General features: G+C 34.6%; 1 protein-coding gene across 6 annotated transcripts in view; it reads left to right on the top strand.

Moving 5' to 3' along the window:
• Positions 1 to 25,064, top strand: part of CDK14 (cyclin dependent kinase 14) — a 689,971-nt gene that overhangs the window by 388,912 nt on the left and 275,995 nt on the right. For all 6 annotated transcript variants that reach the window (XM_074379395.1, XM_074379396.1, XM_010345161.3 and 3 more), the window contains one exon: positions 19,661 to 19,784. In XM_074379395.1, the coding sequence (XP_074235496.1) occupies positions 19,661 to 19,784 (124 nt within the window). The remainder of the gene's footprint in view (positions 1 to 19,660; positions 19,785 to 25,064) is intronic.

Raw genomic sequence — 25,064 nt, forward strand, 5'->3', positions numbered from 1 at the left:
CTTAGTAAATTGTTCCAAAATTTCAAGCTTAAAACTTGAAACTCTTTCTTGGTATATGCAATGGAATTAGAAGAGACCAAAGTTATGTCTGATATGGCTTAATTATGTGCTTCCATTGTATAACTCAAATGATATTTCATAATCCTGAGAACCAATTAAGTATTACAGATGTATTCGAAGTAAAATTATTCATCTTCATTTCTTCCCATTTGTTATCTACACCACTCCTTGTACCATGTCATACTTTTTCTTTTGTACTTTTTTCTTTGCTTGTAGAGACATATGTACATATGGCATTTTGTGTGTTTATTTTTTTATTAAGATAATATGTATGGTGGGATGCAGTGGTTCACACCTATAATCTCAGGACTTTGGAAGGCCAAGATATGAGGATTTCTTGAGGCCAGGAGTTTGAGACTGCCCTGGCAACATAGCAGGAACCCCATCTCTACAATTTTTTATTTTTAATTAGCTGGGTGTTATCATATGTGTCTGTAGTCTTAGCTACCTGGGAAGCTGAGGCAGGAGGTTTGCTTGAGCCCAGGAGTTTGAGGTTGCAGTGAACTATGATCATGCCACTGGACTCTAGCCTGAGTGACAGCCTGTCTCTAAAAATGAAAATAAAAAGTAAATGAATAAATAGTGAATACATAATTATATAATTTGTTTTCACTTAAAACACATATTGGATATTATTTAAAATCAGTATGTGACTATGTATCTCTTCCTTAGTAACCGTATATTATTCCATAGTGTGAATAACCTATATTTATTAATATAGTTAACTATATTAATAAATGTATTGTTTATATATGTATATGTTACTATAATAAATATATCAATTATATATCATCTATTACTATTACTATTTTATTAATATGTTAACTATTAGTAACTATATATGAATCAACTATAAATTTTTAACTCTTCCTTATTAACAGATCTTTTGGTTGTTCCCAGAATGTTGCTATAATTATTCTAGAGTCAATATTAGTATAAAACATTTATACTATCATTTCTCTTGGATACTCCATTAATGAATTTTGTTAGTAAGAAATACAATTTATTAATAATACATTTTCTGTAGTAATGAATTTGGCAGGAACATTTACCGAGCAGTTTATAAATGACAAGAGAACTGTTTTCCTCTGTTCTCACTAGCACTGAGTAATCAATCATTTTAACTTTTGCCATTCCAAAGGGTAAAAGTGGAATGTCCTTTACATTGGCATTTACTTGACTGCTAGTGACACTGAGCATTTTTTCACATATTTCATGACCATTTGTAATTTTGCTTGTGTAAGTTGCTTCTTTGTGTATATTTTCTATTTTTCTATTGTCTTTTAATATTTTTCTTAAAAGGTTTTCTAGATATTTGTCACATTAACAATGAGGCTTTTATGGTGATTAGCTACACTATATAATTTTAAAATATAGGCAATTATAGGAACTCTGTCAAAACATTGTTTGTTAAATAAATAATAGAATCAATATAGAAATTATAGTCTGTTGAATTTTCCATATGTCTCCTTTTTTGTGTTTTATTAGTAGATTTCCTTAACCTTTAAGTTTTTTGACTGTTCATTCTTCTTAAAAATCTGTAACCATTGACATAGATAGTTTATTAGATTGACATTTTAACATATGAAAATATTTGTTTTATTAATCTTGTCCATGTTCAATTCCAACTCCAAATATTAGTATTAACATGAACATAATTTTATTCTTTTTGCATTAAAAATCTCAAATTCTCTCATTTATACATTCACATGTTCTCTTCTTAGGGTTTATTGGCTTTGAAATCAGTGGTACAATATATTTTCATTCTTGTTTTGTACTTTATCCCTGAGAATGTGTAGATCACCCAGCTAGTGAGACCATTGGCCTTGGGGAGTTCAGAAATCTGCCAGCCACAGTGGAAATGGGAAGGTCCTCTGAGCTAACTTTGACTTCCTGACTTTCACATTCAGTGATAAGACTGAGATTAAAGAACTGATTGAACCTTTCCAACAACCATGACATTACTGGGCTTTTATCATCTCTGTTTAGTTTTCTCACCAATTTTCTGTGTGTCATTAATTATCAGGAACCGTTGGTAGAAAATTTTGTTGATGAAAGAAAGGAAACCTCTTTCCACAAAACATTGCTGTATTCTCTCTCCTTAGGCCAGTGACACTGATGAATTTTGTCCCATTTTTACTGTATATTCTGCTTCTTCCATCACTTTTATTTTCCCTAATTTCCTAATGGTCATGAAGAGATGGGTCTCTAGGTTACTATTTCTCAGTGACTGGCCGTAGCTCTAGAAATTCTCTCACCAGCTCTCATTCAATCAAACCTTGTGTGCTTTTCTTTGATCATACTTCAAACACTTACTGTTTTGCTCCTCATTTAAGTCCAGGTTGCTCTGTGGCGATAAACAAGGTTTAACACTGCAGGACTCCGTGCCTCCTAGAACTTGGTGAGAAACTTAATGATAAATGAAATGTGTAGTCAGCAGAGAAAAAATGTCACAGGAATTATATGTACCACCTACAATAAGCCTGGGTATTTGTATACAACAGAAATTTTTCCTGCTCTGAAGTTGTTTAACATGGTCACAGATAGATGCCTTAGTACATTTTTGTTTCTAAAAAAAATGTGATGTAATTTACCTCTTCTTATTTTTAAAAATACCTTAAAAACAGCAAAATGTATTAATCTATGGGGATTCCTTTCCACCATAGCTAGTGAAATTTTGACTTCTTGAGGATTTTCTGAAATGTTCTGGACAGTCTCAGTTCTCGGCATATTTGTAGATACAAGAAACCTCAGTAATAAACTAAGAGGTCTTCACTCTTCCACAGTAAGTCACCTGGGAAGCTTTATATGTACACACACACACAGACACACACACACACAGACACACACACACACACACGAGACATATATATATATATATTTTTTCCACTTCCCAGAATCAGAATCAAGTTTAAAAATCTGCATAGCGTAATACTGGGAATTTTAGCCAGTGTAATCAGCCAAGAGAAAAAAACGAAAAATCCAAACTGGACAAAAGGAAGTGGTCAAATCATCTCTCCTTGCAGAGAAAGTAATATGTATAGAAAAATCCAAAGACTCCATCAAAAAAGGTCACAGAACTGATAAAACTAATTCAGTAAAGTTGCAGGATACAAAATCAACTTATAAAAATTAGTAGTGTTTCTTCCCCAATAATGAACTAGCTGGAAAAGAAATGGAACAATTTAATATGTAGGAATCCGTTTAACCAAGGAAGGTGAAAGGCCTATATAAGAAAACTACAAAACAGTAATCAAAGAAATTGAAGATACAGATGGAAAGGCATCCTATGATCATGGATCAGAAAAATTAATATTATTGAAATACCATAATACCAAAAGCAATCTAGAGATTCAATACAATTCCTGTCAAAATACCAATGACATTCTTCATGGCAGTAGTAAACAATCCTAAAATTTGTGTGGAACCACAAAAGAACCCAAATAGCCAAAACAATACTAAGCAAAAAGAACAAAGCTGGAGACATCACACTATATAACTTCAAAGTATACTACAAATCTATAGTAACCAAACAACATATTATGGGTATATAAAAGAGACACATAGATGAAGGGAACAGAAAAATGCTCACAATAGAGAATCCCCAAATTAATCTGCATACCTATAGCTAACTGATATTTGATAAAGATGTCAAGAACATACTTTGGGGGGAATGACACTTTCTTCAATAAATGGTGCTGGAAAAACTGGAAATCCATGTGCAGAAGAATGAAATAAGGTCCTTATTTTTTACCGTATACTGAAATCAACTCTAGATGGATTCAAGGCTTAAACGTAAGACTCAAAACCATTAAACTCATGAAGAAAACATAAGAGAAACACTTCAGGACTTTGGTCTAGAAAAGGATTCTATGGCTAAGACCTCAAAACCGTGGGCAACAAAAATAAAAATAGATAAATGGAACTGTATTAAGCGAATAGGCTTTTGCAAAGCAAAGTCAACGGGAGCAAAGATACAACCTGTTGAATGGGAAAACATATTTGCAAACTCTTTCATCTGTCGAGAGACCAATATTTAGATTATACAAGTAATTCAAAAAACTCAACAGCAAAAGAAACAAACTTGTTAAAAAGTAGTCAAAGGATTTGAAAAAAAAACATGTCTCAGAAGAGGACATACAAATGGTCCATACGTAGGAAAACATGCTCAATATCACTAATTATCAGGTAATTGTAAATCAATCAAAACAACAATGAGATACCATCTTACCCCAATTAGAATGGCTACCATCAAAAAGACAAAACATAACAAATGTTAGTGATGATGTGGAGAAAAGGGAAGTCATACACTGTTTGTAGGAATGTAAGTTAGTGCCGCCAATATTGGGAACCTATGGAAGTTTCTCAAAAAACTATAAATAGAACTACTATATGATCCAGCAGTCCTACTACTGGGTGTTTATCAAAAAGAAAGGAAATTGATATGTCAACGGGATACCTGCACCACCATGTTCACTGAAGCATTATTCACAGTAGCAAAGATATGGAATCAATATAAGTATCCATCAACAAATTAATAGATAAAGAAAATGCAGTACATACATACAGTGGAAGATTATTCAGCCATAAAAATAAATGAAATCCTGTCATTTGTAGAAACATGGATGGAACTGAAAGTTATTATGTTAAAGGAAATAAGCCACTCACAGAAAGATAAATAGGGTGTATTTATATTCATATATGGGAATTTTAAAAGTTGATCTCATGGAGGTAAAAGTAGAACGATAGTTACCAGAGGCTGGTAAGTATGTTGGGGTGAGGCATGAAGAGAGGTTGATTAAGTAGTACAAAGATACTGTTTGATAGAAGGAATATGTTCTAGTGTTTGATAGCACAGTAGTTAACAATAATACATTGTGTATTTGACTAATGTCAAATACACATAAAAGAACTAAAGGAAAGGATTTGAAATGTTCCCAAGGCAAAGAAATGATAAATATTTGAGGTAAGGATATCCTATATACCCATCATTATACATTGTATGATTGTATCAAAATACCCTGTGCTTCCCATAAATATGTACAAATACTATGTATCAATAAAAAAAAAAAACTTAAAAAAAATCTTTAGGAAATACAGGTATTTGCTCAGAGGCAAAGATAAGAGGTCAAAATTTCTCCCATGACCCACAGCATCTCCTGACTCTCCCTATGGTCCCTTTAACCCCCAGCCTTAGGGACATGTATACTTGCCAGAAATCCTAGCCTCTTTGACAGGGCTCTTTGACAGCCCTGCAGCCTGCTGGCTTCCATTGCTTCTCACTCTGCCAGCAGGAGAGTGAATGGTGACCCAGAATAAGGCGGGTGCTGTGTAGTAGGTCAGGGAGAGGGAGAGAAGAGCTTGAGAGACAGGTCTTGGCATGGAGAACTTCAGACGATGAGAGTTGTGCCTCAAGGGAGAAGATTGTAAGAGTATTCTGTGAAGGATCTGATCATTCCAAGACAACAGACCTAAAGAATCCAAGGAACTCTCCATTGAAGACCCCAGTTGACAAATGAGTAACTTGGAGGAAACCAAGTTGTTTGCACTGATTGGATAGGGAGAGATAGAGAAGGAAACTTTAAAAAATTACATTAATAGTCTCAGGGAGATAAAAGAAGATGGTTCATCCGTAAAACAAGAATGCCAGATTATTTTTGAGAAGCAGAATTTAATCAACACAAAGGAACTCTTGGAAATTAAAAACATAACAAATTAAAAGCAGCAATAAAATCATGGAAGATAAAATTGAAGACATTTTGTCAAAAAATAAACCAAAAAAATGCCAAGATGAAAAATGGGAAAGAAAGTATCAAAAAATCAGAGGTTTAATCCAGGGGATCCCACATCTGAATAACTGAGGAAAAAAGAAAGGAAATCATTAAAGTAGTAACTATAATTAAACCATAATTTTTTCACATGTATAGGATTGAATTTTTAGATTAGTGGCCAGAACATTCAAAAAATAAACTGAAAACAACATTCATTATTGCAAAATTTCAGAATACTAGGTTCAAAGAAAAATCCTACAAAAAGGAAACCGATTTACTACATGGAATCAATAATTACAATGGCATTAGATTTTCAACAGCAACACTGAAAGGAGATGGCAGTGAGACAATATCTTGAAAATGTGGACACAGAAGTATTTTCAACCTAGAATTCTGTGCAAACTCTCAATGAAGTATGAAAGTAAAATTATTATTTTCAGATATACAAGTTGAAAATTTTGCCTGTGTTACACTCTTTCTCAGGAAGATGCTTGAGGATACTCCACTAATATTCAAGGAATATACCAAGGAAGAGAAGACAAAGAAACCAGGTAACAAAATCTACCACAGGAGAAAAGTGAAGGAAATCCACAGGACAACAAAGAAGAAATCTTAGGATGATAATTATGCATCAGACTGGGAAAGTAACGTGGTAGGCCAGCAGGCCAGAAGTCTCCAGGAGATATTTCATAAAGGAGATAAAATTATTAGATAGAAATCTGAATGTGTTTAAGCAGACTTAGGAGGTGGGAAAAGAATTTGGTGTTGAATTAGTAGTGACCACAAAGAAAACTAAACAAACAAAATAATTAAATTATTACTAACACCAGGAAAAACAAATTTTTGTGCAGGAGAAAGAAAGGTATTCATAGTAAACTTCATAGCTCAGCTGTAAATAACACTTACGTGGTCATAATAATTTAAACATTGAAGGATAATTTAAAACAAAACAAAATGAAACAAAAAATACTTCTTTAAGTGGTAATGCTGTAGCCAAGGCCATTTCAGGACCAGCATCCTGGATCAATGGTTCATTCCAGCCCCTGACATTTCGTAGAAAATAAACATCAGGATCACTGGGATGATGGAGCGTGTTAATGGGTTTTTTTACTCTTTGTCCAATGGTCTTTTCCCTGAGCTACATGATTAATACATTGGATTACTATAATTAGCCTGATTATTTTTGACTTTAGAAACATTAAGTCACAAAGGTTCATCATCGTTTTCATGTTGAAGATAATAGTGATACTTTCTCCAAGGGTATGGAAAGTTAAAAACTAGATATAGCTTTTGTTAAAGCCTTATGTTTTGCCATCTGAATTGCAATGCATGGAAGCAGACAACCCTTATTACCATGTGGGTTTCAATGGGAGGCCACTCATCTAATTAAGCATTGAATTTTCCTCACTGTTTGCTTAGAGAAAAGGCTCTCCTCCAGAGTTGCTTTAGGATCTGAACTGTAGGTGAAATTATTCTCAAAAAATTCTGACTATGACATAGTGACACATGTCTAATGGGCATTTCTGTTTGATGTATTAACATTTTTTTCATGTGGTGGTATTTATTGGCACTTAAAACTATGAATATAAAACGAAGAACATAAGAATAATATTCACTAACAGCTCCTCATAATGCCATGCTAGATATTAAATTTTTTTAAAAAAGTTGACTTCCCCATCATCTTAGATTGTTGGGGGAAAAAGACAAAACAACCTCAGCTGAGCTAAAATAAGGCATTGTAATAATTTTTTATAAATTTATGGAGATACGAAAACCAGATGAGAGAAGCTATTATCTTTAAAAGAGCATGTCTTTTTAGTAACACTGAAGTTCTATATTTGCTAAACACTTCACAGATTATTAAATGTTCAGAATGTGATAAATACTTAATTTTAATTATGGGGAACAGTAGGAAAACACAGTGATCAAATTATTTTGCTTCTAAATTTAGCAATTTTGACTTTTAGTTTCATCGTTCTACAGCATGACAGTATACGGAAACATTTTAAACATTTATCTAGGATTCTAAAAAGTGTACATATTTTTCTTTGTTTATATTTTATATATAATTGTATACTGTAAAAATGTGAATATCCTGCATTTAAGAATTATGGAGATTGTTCCTTAGTGAGACTTGGGTAGAATTTAATGCATTACAATACTAATGTATCCTAGAAGAATGAAGGGGAGAAAAAAGAACAACTGGAACTACATGTAGCTCCTGATTTCGTAGTAAAGCAAGATAAGATAATTTAATACCAATTCCCAACAAAACATTTGTGAAAGTTTTATTTTTCTTGAGTATATTTTTTGTACGCACTGGAATAGATTCTTTTTAAAAAGCCAGTGTTAGCTATATTTCTAGGCTCACTTTGCTACTTTAATTGCCTACAAAATGTGTCTATTATCAATATAGCATTCTGAAATAAATATTCACTAGCAACAAATGGTTTATTTCTAAGTATAATATCAATTTTTGACAAATAGGTATTTTAGCAATTAATTAGAGGACAATTTAAAATCTGAATCAAAAGCCTGAAGACATTGGCCCTGTTATAAATATTTATGATGATTAAAGGCATAGCAGTCAATTTGTAGATCATCATAATTAGGTTATGGGAAACTGGTTAGAATATTTTTGGAAAGGTAGCTAAGTTCCCCACCCCCTTTTAAAGACTATTCACTATGAATTATTTTGGGTTTGAGCTATCATAGTTGAATATAGAACTTGTATTAATTCTTGATTTTATAATTCACAATGGTTTACAGATTGACCGTTGCATTTTTACAAATGTCTCTAATGGTCTAAATTTCATGCTTTATTCAGTTTTTCATGTGTTCTTTAAAAATTGATAAGCATGAGAGATTGAAAATTAAGATGAATAAAAAAAGATTAATTGATGTTGTCTACAGCTGATATTCAGAAATGTAGATCTTTGAATCTTATTACCATGATGAGATTGAATTTTCTTGCATTTTTATATAATGCACTTCCATTTCTGTTATCATAATGACTTTTCCAGAAGATTCCCTGCAGAAACACATTTGCCCTTTTTTGGGAATAATTGAAGATGCCTAAAGTAATTTTGAACACCCTGCCTTAATCTCTGAAGTATCTGAAATCCTATTGACATAAAACTGATTATTTTTCATTTCAATAGATATATTAATTAAAAAGATAGGAGGTTTATTATGGTTGAAAACTTGCTGTTTTTCTTTAATAGACCAGAGAGCAAGCAGGTGTATAACAGACAGAATAATGCAATGCCAAATTAAGATTGTCTTATACAGATGGCACTGAGAATTGATTTCTAAATGAGACTTTCTAATGTTCAGATAGAGAACCAAGTGACACCTGATTTTCTCCTCAGAGAAAATGAGCTCTTCATTAGAGCTCTCATTTAGCTCCTAATAATTTCCTGCTATACATGACTGTGAATATTAGAGAGCCTTTCCTCATTCTGTATTTTAGGAAATATGGTTATTACATGAAGCCATTAAAGAATGTTTTAAAAATTTGACACCAGCCTCAGTACCTTTCTGGGCTTCTTTTGAATGTTTTCATCCTATTTTTATTATTATAATAAAATAATCTTCCATATGTAGAAACTAGAGGACTAAAGATAAAAGGAAATGAAATTCCATATGTCAGCTCATATTGTGTTGGACATTCGGAGGGGATCTGAATAGTGAATTTTCTGTTTAAGATGTGGGACTTCATTTAGTTGTTTAGAACATGTTTTTTGCATCCTCGGGATCATCTGCTGATCTGCTTGTAACAATTTGGATCCAGCAACAGAATTCAGGCCAGTTAATTAAACAGTGCACTCCTTCCTGGAGCTCCTTTCAAACCCAGATTGAAAAGAAATCACCCCCAAAGAATGATGAAATGCAGACAATGATTGGAAGTGTGTGTGTGTGTTTTTTTTTTTTTAGTGTTACATGACGCTTTAATTTTAAGATATCCAGCTTTGGAGTTTCCATTAAGAATAGGGGAAACACCCTCCTGGGCTTTACTCTTGTCACCTTGCCTCTCTCCAATTTAAGATGAATCTGCACCCGACCCCTTTGTTGGCATGTTTTCCAAGACAGACACGAGACCTAGGAGGGAAATAAGCTCAAGTAGTAGAGTATACACACACTACCAGAGGTTTTTCAGATTGGCTTGGATAGGCACAGCATTCATGTGTCTAGCCAGTACAACTCATAGGTATTTTCTCTTTCCTGTGTAAATTTCTGTTACTTCAGACCCCTCTGAGAGGATGTAGAGAGAGGTTTGTTGATCATCTGTATCTAAATTCACAAGTTTTTCAATGTTACATTCCATTCGAAATTAGTTTTCTTTGCTGTAGCTTGTTTTTGTGATTTATTCCAAGACCTTTAAACTCAAGATCTATCACCTTTGTTAACTTTTCAATCCATAGCTCTCTCTCCTTTTAGTTATACTAGCCTTCTCAGTTGATAGTAAGATCATTCATTTTGATAGTATCTGTTACTTTAGTCAGTAAAACCATTTAAACTCTGAATATTGATTCATTTTCATTGTGTATGAAGAAGAATGGCCTTGTAGTTGGGAGAGAGTAGCATATGTTCCCAAATGAAGTTGAATAGAAAGAACTACTGACTCTTTGTTTCCCAATTTGGCTTCTGTGCTACTTCCATATAGTTCAGAAAAGCACTTACCAGTCAGGTCAGTCCTATAATTCTGACAGACAGAAACTTGACAATGACAGAACAAGATTATGTTACTTGAATTTCTTGGAAGAGTTCTTTCAGTTTTTTTCTTAGAAAATTATGTTAGATAGCTCTTAAACCCAATAGCTTGTCTTTAACAGTTTCTACTCACCTTGGGAATATTTCTAATACTAATTTTAGGCAGATACCCAGTTCTGTTAAAGGGAAGACTCAGCCCTCCCTACATTCTTTATATATACAAAGCCCAATAACTTGGAAACCTTCTTACTATACTAGATCTTCTTTTACAGAACTTGAAAAAACAAAGATCCGTCACATTAGCCTCACTTGACTCATGTAAGTCTCCCAGCTCTAGATCCCTTGGCTTCCAACTGCCTGCTCACTGTGGGCACCTCCATGCCAGAAACACCACCTTGCTTGGTATCCACCATTGCCTTGAAGTAGAAAAAGAGTGTGGAATGGGAGGCCATTCCTTACTTGGTAAGCTAAGCAGTTATTTCCCCAGCACCTTGCCCATGGACCTGAAATTCTCATTTTTTGAGTTATTTCTCTCCAGAAAATTGTCGTCTTTAGGAAAAGCATATTAATGTTCAAAGATCTTAAAGAATGCAAATTAAACTGTTAGGTTATCTAGAAATGACAAAGCATGTTACTTATCTCAGAGCCTTAGGGAGTGTATCAAAAAAAGCAGAAAGGGAATGGAAGAACTTAAAAAGGGCAGAAAGCAAGACAAACTCCTTCTGCTACTCAGATTTTCCAAGGACTGGGCCTACATGAAGTATATTGCAAAAAAGTACACATGAAAGGCCTGATGCCTTAGCATGAATGCTTGTGTCTTATACCATCCCAGTAGCACACTTAAATACTGTCGAGTATGTCCAAAGTGACACATAAATTATACTGTGATGTTGAATAGCTAGGGTTTTATTTCTGCCTTTTTTTTACATCTCTGTATAACCTTCTAGGTATTCTTTAAAATTGCAATACTTTGAATTGCAATGATGCTTTGTAAAATAAAACTATTTGGGTGTACATTGCATTATAAATTAGGATTTAATATTTGCATTAGCTATTTTGAAACTCAACTAAATGGTATGAATCATGATGAATCATTTTGTGGCTTTTAAAAATTAAAGACCTAGTATTGCAGTTAAACCATTATCTGATGCATGTTACAAAATATTTTGACAATGACCACATATTAGGATTTTAATTATTTTTAACTTCTAGAAAGTTGTATATATGAGCAGTTTAAAGTTTGTACAGTCTATGGATTTTTAAATGATGCAGTGTTAAATATGGAACATGCTATTTGAAGTATTTATTACTCATGTATAACTTTCATTTATCTGCCAGTGTCATATTTTGTAGCTTTAGGTTCACATGGTATATAGCTATTTTAATTAATTACTATGCCCACCTTTTTGGATAGCAGACCTCTTAATTGTGATGTCAGTGTAAGACAAAAATGGGTTCAAATATCAGTACTCTTTCTTACTTACTATGTGTTCCTTTGGACAACTCACTTAATTTCCCGTTTTTAAAAACTTTTAAGTTCAGAGGTAATGTGCAGGATGTGCAGTTTTGTTACATAAGTAAAGGCATGTCTTGGGGTTGGTTGCACTGATTATTTCATCACCCAGGTATTAAGCCTTGTATCCATTGGTTATTTTTCCTGATCCTCTCCCTTCCACCACCCTCCACCCTCTGATAGGTTGGAGTATGTGTTGTTCTCCTTTATGTGCCCATGTATTTTCATCATTTACCTCCCAAGTGTAAGTGAGAGGATTCGGTATTTGGTTTTCTTCTTCCTGTGTTACTTTGTTAAGGCAATTCACTTAATTTCTCTGTGGCTTTATTTATTTTTCTACGAAATAGGAGCAGTAATATCTACCTGGTAGAAGTGCTGTGAGGGTTAAATTATCGAATGCATGTAATACACTTAGCAAAATGTATATCATAGTAAGCACTCAATAAGTGGTTCAACTCCAGTTGTTTAATTTATAGAATTCCTTCCATTTCTGTTATCTATAAAATAATGGAATAATGTGATGGTTAACAAGATGTCTAAGACTAAACCAACCACGTTTAAGATGAGAAACCTGAGTTACAGAGATATTAAACATGGCAAAAGAGTAGCATAGCTGTCTTTGTAAGACATTAGTGCTGTGTTGTAAATGGTAGGATTGCTAATGACTCCTGTTTGTAGATTTCTTAATCTCCTGTAAGCCCTGAGAGACCCTGCAGAATCCTTAAAAGCATGGAGGGAAATGCCAGATATAGGTGATGGGGGAGGAAGGCAGCAAATCACACTACCATGTGTGTACTTATGAAACAATCTTGCATGCCCTTCACATGTACCCCAAAATCTAAAATGCAATTTAAAAAAAGAAAGAAGTTGATACATATCCTGAAAAATCGACAGGATATTCACTGTGCTTCATCTCAGATTAAATGGAATCACATATATTAAATAATCTATGTATTTCTGACCATTCATGGGGCCTAACAGCTCTAGACACTGAAAAAAAGAGCATCCAACCTCACCTATTTAGACATTGGTGGGAGAGTTTGGTTATAATACTTGTTTATTACTGTAAATGTCAGTAGTTCTGAGCAATAAATATAACATTAAATTTAATAGTGTATGTTTATATCAACTTACTTTAAAGTTGTGATAAAATACCATTTATTTGTTTAGTTATTTTACCTACTTAAATTGTGAAGAGTTTCAGAAGGGAATAGAGGAAGCATTAAGGGGAACTCCCACAAAGTATATGCCCTGGCACTGAGAATATGCTGCTTTCTGCTGGAGATGCTAAGACAACTGGCTAAAGATAGATCTACTGCTGGCAAAAGTGTCCCTGTTCATCATTTCATTACTATTTAAGACATTTTCTCATTGGAGTTTTATTACAGAAAATAAACATATTCAAACTGGAGTATAAATCTTCAGTGATCCTACTGATGGATATGAGATGAATCTCCTTTTATAAAGATTAAATAGCATATCCTAAGATGGTAAAATATTCTTAGGACGATCTTATGGCTACTATAGTAGAAAGATAAAGAGTTTCAAATATATTAATTTATCAAGTTCAGCACATGAAGTTGTCTTCTGTCATGTTATCTATTTCTAAGATTTTGAATGGCAAAACAGAAATTCAAGAATCATGTGCCTCATTGTATTATATGCTAATTGAGGCTTTACAAAGTTGGGTTCACCTTAATAATAAAAGCGCTTTTGATTGTATTGGGTGTATAACTATTCATCCATGTATTTATTCAGTATCAACCTCATTTAAGATAATGAGGTATGGTGGAAAGCTCACAAGAGCTATGTGATGGTTGGATGACTATGTTTCTTTTTTTTTTTTTTTTTTTTTGACCTTTAGTTTTCTCATTTGTTTAAACAGAAAGGAAAAATACAAGATGGTAGATGGAAATAATCACGTAATTTGTTGTGTTTTTTGTTTTGTTTGTTTGTTTGTTTGTTTTGGAGGCAGAGTCTCACTCGGTTGCCCAGACTGGAATGCACTGGTGCCTCAGTTCACTGCAATCTCCGCCTCTCGGGCTCGAGTGATCTTCCTACTTCGGTGTCCCAAGTAGCTAGGAATACAGGCACGGCACCATGCCTGGCTAATTTTTTGTATTTTTTTAGTGGAGACAGAGTTTTGCCATGTTGTCTAGGCTGGTCTCGAACTCTTGGACTAAAGTGATCCATCTGCCTCTGCCTCCCAAAGTGTTTTGATTATGGTTGTGAGCCACCGCCCGGGGCCTAATTAAGTTATTTATGTAAAAGTACTTAGAACTGCCTTTAAATTACAGTAAACTTTCAGTTAGTATTAGTCTCCCTTTTTTTTTTTTTTTTTTTTACTGCCTGAAAATCCACTGGTGTTTCATGTTTTATTAGCAAAGCTGATTCTTACTCTATGGAAAAGGAATGTGTGTGTCCTCCTTCTTGGTGTTCTTGTTCTTACAGGGTCTTCTGGTTTTTTATAGAAGATCAAGTATAGCTTGCTGTGTGTTTTATACAGCAACCAAGTGAGTGATTTTCTCAAAATTTAAATTAGAAAATTAAGGACTTGCTTGTTTGTCTAAAAGAAGCTCTCTAGGCTTGAGTTGTTGGGTTTGCTTTTTTTTTTTTTTTTTTTTTTTTTTTTTTTGAGATGGAGTCTTACTCTGTAGCCCAGGCTGGAGTGCAGTGGCATAATCTCAGCTCACTGCAACCTTCACCTCCCGGGTCCCAGTTCAAGCAATTCTTCTGCCTCAGCTTCCCGAGTAGCTGGAATTAAAGGCACGTGCCACCATGCCCAGATAATTTTTGTATTTTTAGTAGAGATGGGGTTTCACCATTTTGGCCGGGCTGGTCTTGAGCTCCTGACCTCATGATCTGCCCGTCTCAGCCTTCCAAAGTACTGGGATTACAGGCGTGAGCCACGGCGGTGCGCAGCAAAAGGCTTGAGTTCTAAAGACATTCCCAGAGTAATCCATGGGGCATCCCATTGAACACAGTAGGATGCTACTTCCTTAGAGCCTTTCCACCCCTATTTGTCAGCATATATTTTGTTAAGCATATTAAAATATTTTTCTGTAAATGGTAGGGGTCAAGGGAAAACTACCCCATCACCCTCTAAAGGTTCACAGAAAAACTAACTCACAAAATGCACATTGATTTGAGAAAGGCATAAATTTATTTATCTATTTTTTTGAGACAGAGTTTTGCTCTGTCTCTGTCAGGCTGGAGTGTAGTGGTACGACTTTGGCTCACTACAAACCTCTGTCTCCTGGGCTCAAGCAATTCTCCTGTCTCAGACTCCCGAGTAGCTGGGATTACAGACCTGTTCCACCACCGGCTAATTTTTATATTTTTGGTAGAGATGGGGTTTCACCACATTGGCCAGGCTGGTCTCAAATTCCTAACCTCAGGTAATCTGCCTGCCTTGGCTTCCCAAAGTGCTGGGATTACAGGCATGAGCCACTGCACCGGCCCATACATTTATTTTAATGTGCATAGCACAAGGGCATCATAGGAGAATAGTTACCCAGAAACCCAGTGTGAATAGATGTTCATATATTCTTATTAGGAGAAAGGAAGATGGGGAGGTATGGATGATTTTAGGAGTGTGGTAAATGATTTTTAAGGAAATTAAATGAGACTGAAGAATATATATACAAGAATATATATACTTAGTCCCCAAGTGGCTTGGGACTAAGTCTGTTGGGCCTGCAGAGCAGACAGTGGTTTGTGACAAAAGTCTATCCAGGTGTGTTGACAGACTTCAGTCTTTCTTCCTAGGATATGAGTTCAGTTAAACTCAGGAAAGGTGCCACAGGTAGTTGTTTTCTTCTTTGGCAGGTCCAGATTTTAGGCAGATAAACGGACTTCAGAGAACAACTTCATCCTGTGCTTTGGGAGAGACAGGATTGAGAGACAGTGGCAGGGAATGGGGAGTGGGGCAGAAGGCCAAAGAGACCTTCAGGCTTCTTCAGCTCCGCATGTTAAAGTGCCATTTTGTGGGTATTGGTTTCTGAGTTCCAACGTAAAACAATTTGCTAACAGTTTTCAGAAAGCTGATCATCCCCTTGCCACAGTTAATTTTATGAGGCTGGGTTGGTAGGTTAGGTTTCATATGTTGTCTTACTTAGAATTTATGTTATACCTGCTTGCTTGGTCTCCTCAGTGTTTTCCTCAGAATGTTAAGGGGGTTGACATAACATTTTAACTTCTGTGTTTGGCGAGTGCTCAACTCAGTTTCCTTTTGAAATTTTGCACCTAATGAATTCTGTTTTCAGAGTGGCAAGTTTTCTGTGATTCATTCCCTTCTCACAGGTTATTCTTCTTGTAACAGCCAAATCAATTCTACTACTTTTTGTTGTTGTTGGATCCACCCTTCTATGTGCTTTCAGTATGCTCAGTTTTGTATTGCTTTTACAATACAGACCTCTCAGTCACAGTGATCTGTTTGTGTACCTGTCATGCCAAGTTATAGCTGTGAGCTCCTGCAGTCTAGGGACCACGTCTTATATCTTATTCCTCTTGGCATCCCTTTTGCATAACAGCACCTGGCACATATGGTTGACACTTAATAAATCCTAAATAAATTTATGCTGTGGAGATTTGTTCTGACATTTGTTTGTAGCTGTATTTGTCATGTTTGGGGCTTAATTTGTCATCTATACACTTACAATTGGAGTGTGTAGTGGCATTTTTTTTCCTCCAGTACTGCTTTTTAAATCTTGTTTAATATGACATCCTATTTGAATAGCTTCTAGATTAGTATGAGAAGTATATATTTTCACTAATTAGTAAAGGTAGTAAGGAAGAGTTCTTTGAAACTGCTTGATTTACCTACTTCTTCCCTTAGCTTCTAGAGAATTCTATTCCAAGGTTTCCTGTTACTTGTTTTTGTCTGCTACCATCCAGATGTCTCTAAATTCAGATCAGTAGTCACATTACTCACATAACCCAAGTTATAAAGATGGTAAAAGCACACAGCCTATGGGTGCTAGGATAAGTATCATACTGTGAGAGATGTATGCAGAGGCTGCCCTGGGAGCAGGGTGGAGGAGCACCTTACACAGACCTGTAGGGATACAAGGGCTTGCAGGGTGGTCAGAGAAGGCTCCAGGGAGGAGCAGTTCCTGAGGAGAGACTACGGAATGCATGGGAAGTGGTAGGCAAAGGGAAGAGCCTTTCTGGCTGAGGAGAAGCAAGGAGAAAAGTACAGGGTTGAGGATCAGCGTGCTGAGTCTTGGGATGGACAAGGTTCCTTGGAGCTGGAGAAAGTGGAATAATAATGCCTGAGACTACCCCCTGCAAAAAACAACACCTGAGCCCCTCAGTTGGAATCAGTGCTTATCTCAGTGACCTTGAAGGCCATGTTACTAGATTCCCAGATTTTATTCTGTTCATTGGAGGAAGCAGTTCTCTAGCAATACTTTGTATATTGGTGTGGATTTCTGGCCAAGATGATGAGTGAGACGGTGAGATGGTCAAGAGCATAGAATTTGGAATCAGAGTGTGGGTTTGAGTCCTGGCTCTGCCACTTAATTGCTGTGTGATCTTGAGAAACTGCACTCAGTTTCCTCATTACTAATACGGAGATTAATAGTAGTACCTCCTTCATTAAAATTGTTGTCAGGTCAAATGAAGTAATATTCTATAAACTCCATAGAACAGCAGTTGATATGTAGTAAGTGCTATGTATTTGTTAAAATAAAATGCATTGCCATGATTGGGAGCGCTACACACTGAGGTCTGTTGGGGGGAAATGGGGGAGGGACGGGGGGTGGGGAGTTGGGGAGAGATAGCATGGGGAGAAATGCCAGATATAGGTGAAGGGGAGGAAGGCAGCAAATCACACTGCCATGTGTGTACCTGTAAAGCAATCTTGCATGTTCTTCACATGTACCCCCAAACCTAAAATGCAATAAAATAAATAAATAAATAAATACATTGCCATGATTAAACAGTTACATTCTGATAAGATTCTCATAGGTCCCTAAGATCAGGTAGCATCTCGTACAATGGCAAACTGTTTCTTTTCAAAATCAGTTTATTTTTAAAATTAGATTTGTAATGTGGTCTGCCTTTGTGTATTTGTTTCAGTTTTTTAAAAGGCTTTGATAATACAAAGTGGCTTTATTTTTCCCTCCTGCATTCTAAACTGAAGGAGTATGAATTGTCTTAGAAGTTGTAAGCTTTTTAGGCTTCAGGATGCAGGGAGTATTGGAGGTGAAGAATGAGGCTGGCATCTGCTAGTGATGGTTATGAACTCACGTCTTTCTGTTTGTTGTACAAGAAGAATTAAAAAGACAAATCCAGAGAGATGTTTGCATCCTGAGATTCTTGAGCTAGTCTTTTAATCTTCACTAACACAGAACAGACTTCTACTTTCTGCTGCTTAGGCTCTGGAAATAAAAATATCAAGCCTTTACTGTCCCCTCATACACATTGTCACATATAAAGATTTTGAGATAAATTAACTTTACTGTTATTTCAAGTTATAATGAAATTCAGTTGGCTTTCAAAGTCCCTGCTTAGTCAGAACATTCCAGAAATGCTACCTTCCAGGGCCCTCAGGAAGTTGCCAATCTTTTCTGTTCAAATATTTCAGAATCCTTATATCATTCATCTTTTACAACTCATTTGAAATTTCCCTGAAACTGCCTTTGGTTGCTAGCTGGTTATATAGACTAGAATATTGGTGGCACTTAAAAGTAAGAACATTTGTTTTTGTTTTAGGATTTTTTAAAAATGTCAGTTAGGGTTATTTTGGCAAGTAATTGTTTAAAAATATTCCCTTTTTCGTAAGAATGTTGGGAAGCCTAGTGAATCACACTTTTTTGTTTATCAAAATAGAAACATTTGATATGATCCAATATGAAATTTCACAGAAAAGGCTATTAATCACCTCTGAAATTATTTCTTACAAAAGTATTACTCTCAAATTCTTGACTTCTGTTTTCTGTGTCTCCTTTCCCTTTAGGATGGGTTTGCTTTGTAATTAGTGAAGGTTCATGTCTCTCTTTAAGCAGCAGCCTAATATCTATGACCATATGTGCAAAAGCAGTATAATTATAACACAGTATTAGTTAGACAATATGATTGTTTTTGTTTTAATTATTTCAAATCATCTTATCTTTCTATTCCCCAAAGCATGTTAATGGGTGAATTTATGGGTACATGTTTATGTTGTTTCTATGAATTAAATATGTACATATTGACATAAACTTGGTAAACAGTTCTTTTTTAAATCTTTATGATGTTATGAATAGATTTTCTTTCTTCTCAAATATCACTTTAGTCCTGAAGACTAAATCAATTATTAAAAATTGGTTATTTACATTTTAATTAATTTAAGGAATACTGATTCGAGTATAGATCTCTGGCTGGGGAAGTATCACTCTGGGGTTGATATAATAGGTTGTTGGAAATTCCTAGATTTGCTTCTTAATGCATTAGGAATTCACATGCTAATATCTCACATTCTGTTGAAATAATTTGTTAGAATATTTGGTGATGGTTACCGATTTTCACTATATGTCAATACAAGTACTTAGCAGACTATATGTAGAAACTGGCATTTATCTGTGTTCAGATTTTAACCTTTGTCTCCTTATTTTTTCAGTTGTTTTTATTTCAGTTGCTGCGAGGGCTGTCTTACATCCACCAGCGTTATATTTTGCACAGAGACCTGAAACCACAGAACCTTCTGATCAGTGACACGGGGGAGTTGAAGCTGGCAGATTTCGGTAAGGAAGCAGTTAATTACCAGTCTATTTTGTCACAATGTGAGAATGCCAGGCAGATGGTGGCACTGCATTTGTTTAGGTGCACTTCTTCTGTCATCATAGATCATGGTAAATTTTTTTCTGGAATGAAGGATATTTTTCTTTGTTATGATAGCATAAAACATAATGCTTTGTGGAATTTTATAAAATTCAGACTGCTTGTTAGAGTCTTTAATAATAAACTTAAACCAGATCTTGTTAATATGTATTTCCAAAGGAAAAGTCAGTAAAATTTTTAACATAAAATATATACTCCTTGAGCAAAAATCTACTTTTCTAAACTTTTATTATGAAAATGTCAAATATACTCAAAAGTAGAAAAAATAATATAATGAACTTCAATGACTCATCACCCAGCTTCAACAATTATCAATATTTTGCCAAACTTAGAGAAACCTAAATTTAAATCTCTGGACCTTTCAGAGGATTGCAGGATATATTCAATAATATACGTTACCCTGAGGCTTTAATAAGTAGAAATCTAGATGTGAGTGTTAACCTTTCCAGAATTGACTGTTGTTTCAAGTATTTTCAATACCCTTACAAAAATAGACACTTACTAATATTTAAAAGTTGAGGTTCTGGAGTGGGCATTGTAAGTCTTTCCTTCCTTAGACGTTTTGAGATTGTCTTCGTCCAGCATAGAAGCTTTCCTCCAAACACTATGTTTGAGCATCCAAAGGGGAGCCCAACTATTGTATGCTCCTCGCTAGCACCCCTTCTCTTGATCAAGTCTGATATTTTGCATTGCCCAGGCTTTCTGTCACGCTGGAGATTGTGTTGAGATGATTCTGAACACCAGGGGATGCCTGGTGGCAGCATGATATGTTGACATTGCATTGCTTCAATTATTTTTGAATACATGTTCTGATTAGAAATTTGTTCCATTAAGAATAGAATGAAAATATTACCCTTGGGACATAAAGATGCCTGAGGTTGAGATATGGGCTTTTGCTGAAATATGATTATCTTTTCCCTCTCCATACCCTATTATATAAAAGAAGGCAGGAAATGTTTATTTCTTATTTTAAGGTTAGTAGACTGCTGAATACCTTTGGAATGAATCTACTTTGTTGGGTTTTATAAATTCTTTTATTCAAAAATGAAATAAAACAAAAGTTAGTATCACTAGTTGACTAGGAATATATTATAAATCTTTGTCATTTCCTGCTTTTATAAAATGATGAAATTCTGTGTGCATTAGTGTGTTTGTATGTATAGTTTATTGCCAGATTTTAGCATTAGAATTACACTAGGTAGCTGGTTATAAAGTCTTTTTATAATAGGGTAGAAAATAGTGGGAGAGTAGGGGGTAAAGGAGAGAAGGTTTGGAGTTTCTCAAATTCAGATTATTGGCTTTACTGTGAATATATTCTGTAGTTGGTCAGTGTCAGGAAATGAAAAAGGATTTATAGTGATTTTCTTATGGCGTGTTGATACACTGTAAGTTATATGTTGAAATAGATTATGGTATTAAGCATTTAATTGTGTCAACATGTGTTTGTTATATATTTATAAAATACATTTTTATGAATTTAATTTATATATATAACCAAGCATACAATAGGATTGTATGTATGTGCTTACTAGGGATTCTTTATTAATTTTATGCTCATGTTTTTATTGTAATAGCTAAGTTCATCTTAAAAGATTCATAAGGATCTTTATTTTAAAACTGACATTTTCAAGTATCAGATTCAAAAACAAATTGAAATGTAATTTTTAAAAATTCAGATGATTGTTTAGAAAATTAGAAAATTTACAAAGTACAAACAACTCAGAGATGACAAATATTAACATTTGTCGATTATTTTCCCAATAGCTTTCTCCCATTCCTTTCTCTCATTTTTTGCTTCACCTGCATATTACATAGCTTCAAAGAAGAAATATACTATTTTGTTAACATTTTTCAAATGATATGTCATGAACATTTTCTCCTGTTATTAAGCTTAACAAAATTATTTGTAAATGTAACATCTTAGATTTTTTTTCCGTTAATGGTCAAACCTAGTCTCTATTCAGGTCCTTATTAATGAGCATTTTAGTTCTTTCTAATTTTTCACTGTTATGCTTAGTCCTGTACTGAACATCCTTGTAGAGATAGCTATTGATACAACAATTGAAATGTTGAGTGTTTTAAAGCATTTGATTCTTCTGACCAGACTGCTGTGCAGAAAGATTGTGCCCATGTACCTCTCCTCAGAGGCATGGAGTGAATCGTCCAGCTTGGAATATGCACTTGGCATGCACATTGTGCACAGAGTGTAGTAAGCGAGACTCATTCACCAACTGACAATTTCCCCCAATTAATTGTGCAATTTTTTTGTCTTTTAATTTAAGACATGCAATTAACTGTGATTTACTGTGTTTGGGCATGTGTGTGTGTCTGAGATGAAGGAAACACACTGGAAACTGTAGAGAAGCTAAACAGTCAGAATAGGATGGTTCCAGGCAGCAAAACAGTTAAAAAAAACAAGGTCTTAATTCAGTATTTGGTGTGTGAAGAGCTTTAAAAATGGTTTCTTTGTCTTACTTTTCTTTCTTATGTGACCAAAACCATAAAATTTTGATTAAAAGAGACAAATAAAATTTGCATGATTGTAGTTCTCATATTGTAAATGATACTACTTTCATTAGAAAAAAATATATTAGGGGAAAAGACCAAAATTTATTGAGTTTATTCTCTGTGCTAAACACTTAGAAATTCTTGCTTCATTGTCTCTTCAAGCTAGGAATGTATATTAACCTGTATTTTTGAGAGAGATGAGATTCAGAGAGGGTAAGAATCTTGCCCAGGCTTGGACATACAGGTTGATGGTTGCAAACATGGAATTCATACTCTTGATTCATATCTTTCAATCTCAGGTGGCCCAAGGTCTTTATATTTATACATGTAGGTGTTTTCTCTTACAGGATAGCCTAGTGTAGGAAATTATTGATTGTTTTTATATGCTGTTTTCTATGTATGACAAATATGATATCCATGCTGTGTAAATAGATTATACTAGTTCAAAAATATGCATCACATAATTTAAAGAACACTTTGTCATTTGACTAATTCAGTAGTAATACGTGAGCTCAACCTTAGTAGACTTTACCTGCTGGATGAAGTAAACCAAATGATAGTGAATTTGTACACCCCTCAGGTTTAAACAGAAGGCAGTTCTGAATTCCAGGTGGTCAAAATGCTGTAACTATTTTTTTTTTCTTGTAAGCAGAGTCATATTTAAACCCTTGCCTGAGCCTTGTTTTTTATATATATTTTGAATAAGTAAATTACACTTGATTGAGAATCACTATGGCTTTTCTAATGCAGATATTTGCTCTGCCTGGATGTAATAAAATAATAAAATTATATGGAGGCATGCAGATTCATTTCTTAAAGGATGATTTATCTTTACATACTCTACTGGAAAAATATTTCAAATCCCTTATGTAGTCTGTGTCTTCACCACCTTGTTGCTCCTTGCAAACTGTAGTGCAGCCAAACCCCGAACTTGTTTCCACTAGAGGCTTGCCGTTTGCTTTTACTTTTGCTTGGGATGCTCTTCCTTCTGCTTCTCATGCGGCTGCCTTTTTCTTACAGTAGAGGTTATAGTTCACGTCACCTCCTCAAAAATAGAATCTTTTCCATTATTATCATCGACTCTTATTTCTTCAATAACACTTCTAGGGCTCTGAAATCATTTTGTTCATTTATTTATCTGTTTATTTTTTGCTTAAACTTCTTGATTGGAAGTTCCATGAAGGCAGGAACTTGATCTGTCTTGCTTACTGTTGTCTGCACTATCTCTAGAACCATCCTTAGCATGTAGTAGATGTTCAGCAAATATTGATTGAATGAATAAAAAATATACATGACTAAATTTAGTATTAGTCTGAAGACTAAGACCCACCTGAATTTACTAATTTCTGTCTGATTAGTTTTGGCAAACTAATAGTTTATAAAATAATTTTCTTTTAATCAGTGCTATCCTGGCCAAGCATGGTGAAGAGTGTAGATGGAATTAGATACTTTAGATAGTGTTAGAGCTTCAGGAATAGACATAACCTTAAACATAGACCCTGCACACTCACTGGGTATTTACTGTGCGATCTCAGGCTGCCAAAATAAATACGACTAAGTGAATGTAAACATATATAAAATGCATAGGATTTGAAGTTTCTACTCTGTAACCTCTAAATGATTGTCTAAATGTACTGTTCGTGAAAGCAAAGTGTGTTGCACATTGAGTTAAGAGAACTTGCTCTGTCTGTAACTAGCTTGTGACTTTCAAGACATCATTTATCCCCCTCTGAGCCTTCCTTGTCCGAAAAACAAGAGCATTGAACATATACTTTCTAAGGTCCTTTTAGGGCTGGCTTTTTATGTTGTACATTTCTGAAATTATTAACTTATTTTCTGAAGACCAGATATTTGCTGGTAGGTTAAAAAAAAATCTGTCCATTAAATCTGGAATCAATGCTATTATATCCCTCCCTAGAATCTAATTTTTGATTCCATCTTTTGGAAATTCTGATAGATGAGAACCTTGCTTTTATAATAAGCATTGAGAGCACATTAAAAGAAAATTATTGAAGCAAGACAAGTAAATGCATAAATAAATTCACCGAGAAATTAAGGTCATTTGCAGTATAATAGTATGAAAACGTAAATGTATTTTTCCATATAAATGAGATTAAAGCAAAATGGAGGAGTCTGTAGAATTTCTATAAGATGATATTGGTGTCATCCATATTTCTCAGCCATTCTTTTACTATTTTTAAGGGTTATGGTCTAAATATACTGAAAGACAACGAGATTAAAGTTGCCACTGTTGAAATTGAATGAGAGACAGCAAGAATTCTAGCATTTAAGGACTTAGCTTATTTTACTGGCTTTCCTGGTGGAGAAACAAAGTTGAAAAACTCTGTGGTTATAATCGAGTAAAATCATATTGGTCTCTTTCCCATCAGAGGTCTAAAATTTTACCTTCCTAATCTTGATAGTTTCCTCCTCCAGGCTGGTCCTTGTCTAAATTGAGAGAAGAAATCATTGTAAATCATATTTTAGATTAATTTAAGGAGCACATCAGAAGTATGACTCTGTAAAGGACATGGTAAGTTCATGGCTGGTCGTGTGCTTCTCTGAATTTACATAGGAATAGTAGTAAACAGAAAGAAATCACCTTCTTTCAGATGCAGAGTAGTCAGTCAGTTTGATAAATACTGTCTCTGTATAAAAGCCTGTTAGTCTCAAAG

Source organism: Saimiri boliviensis, chromosome 10, assembly GCF_048565385.1.
Source record: "Saimiri boliviensis isolate mSaiBol1 chromosome 10, mSaiBol1.pri, whole genome shotgun sequence".
NCBI lineage: Eukaryota > Metazoa > Chordata > Mammalia > Primates > Cebidae > Saimiri > Saimiri boliviensis.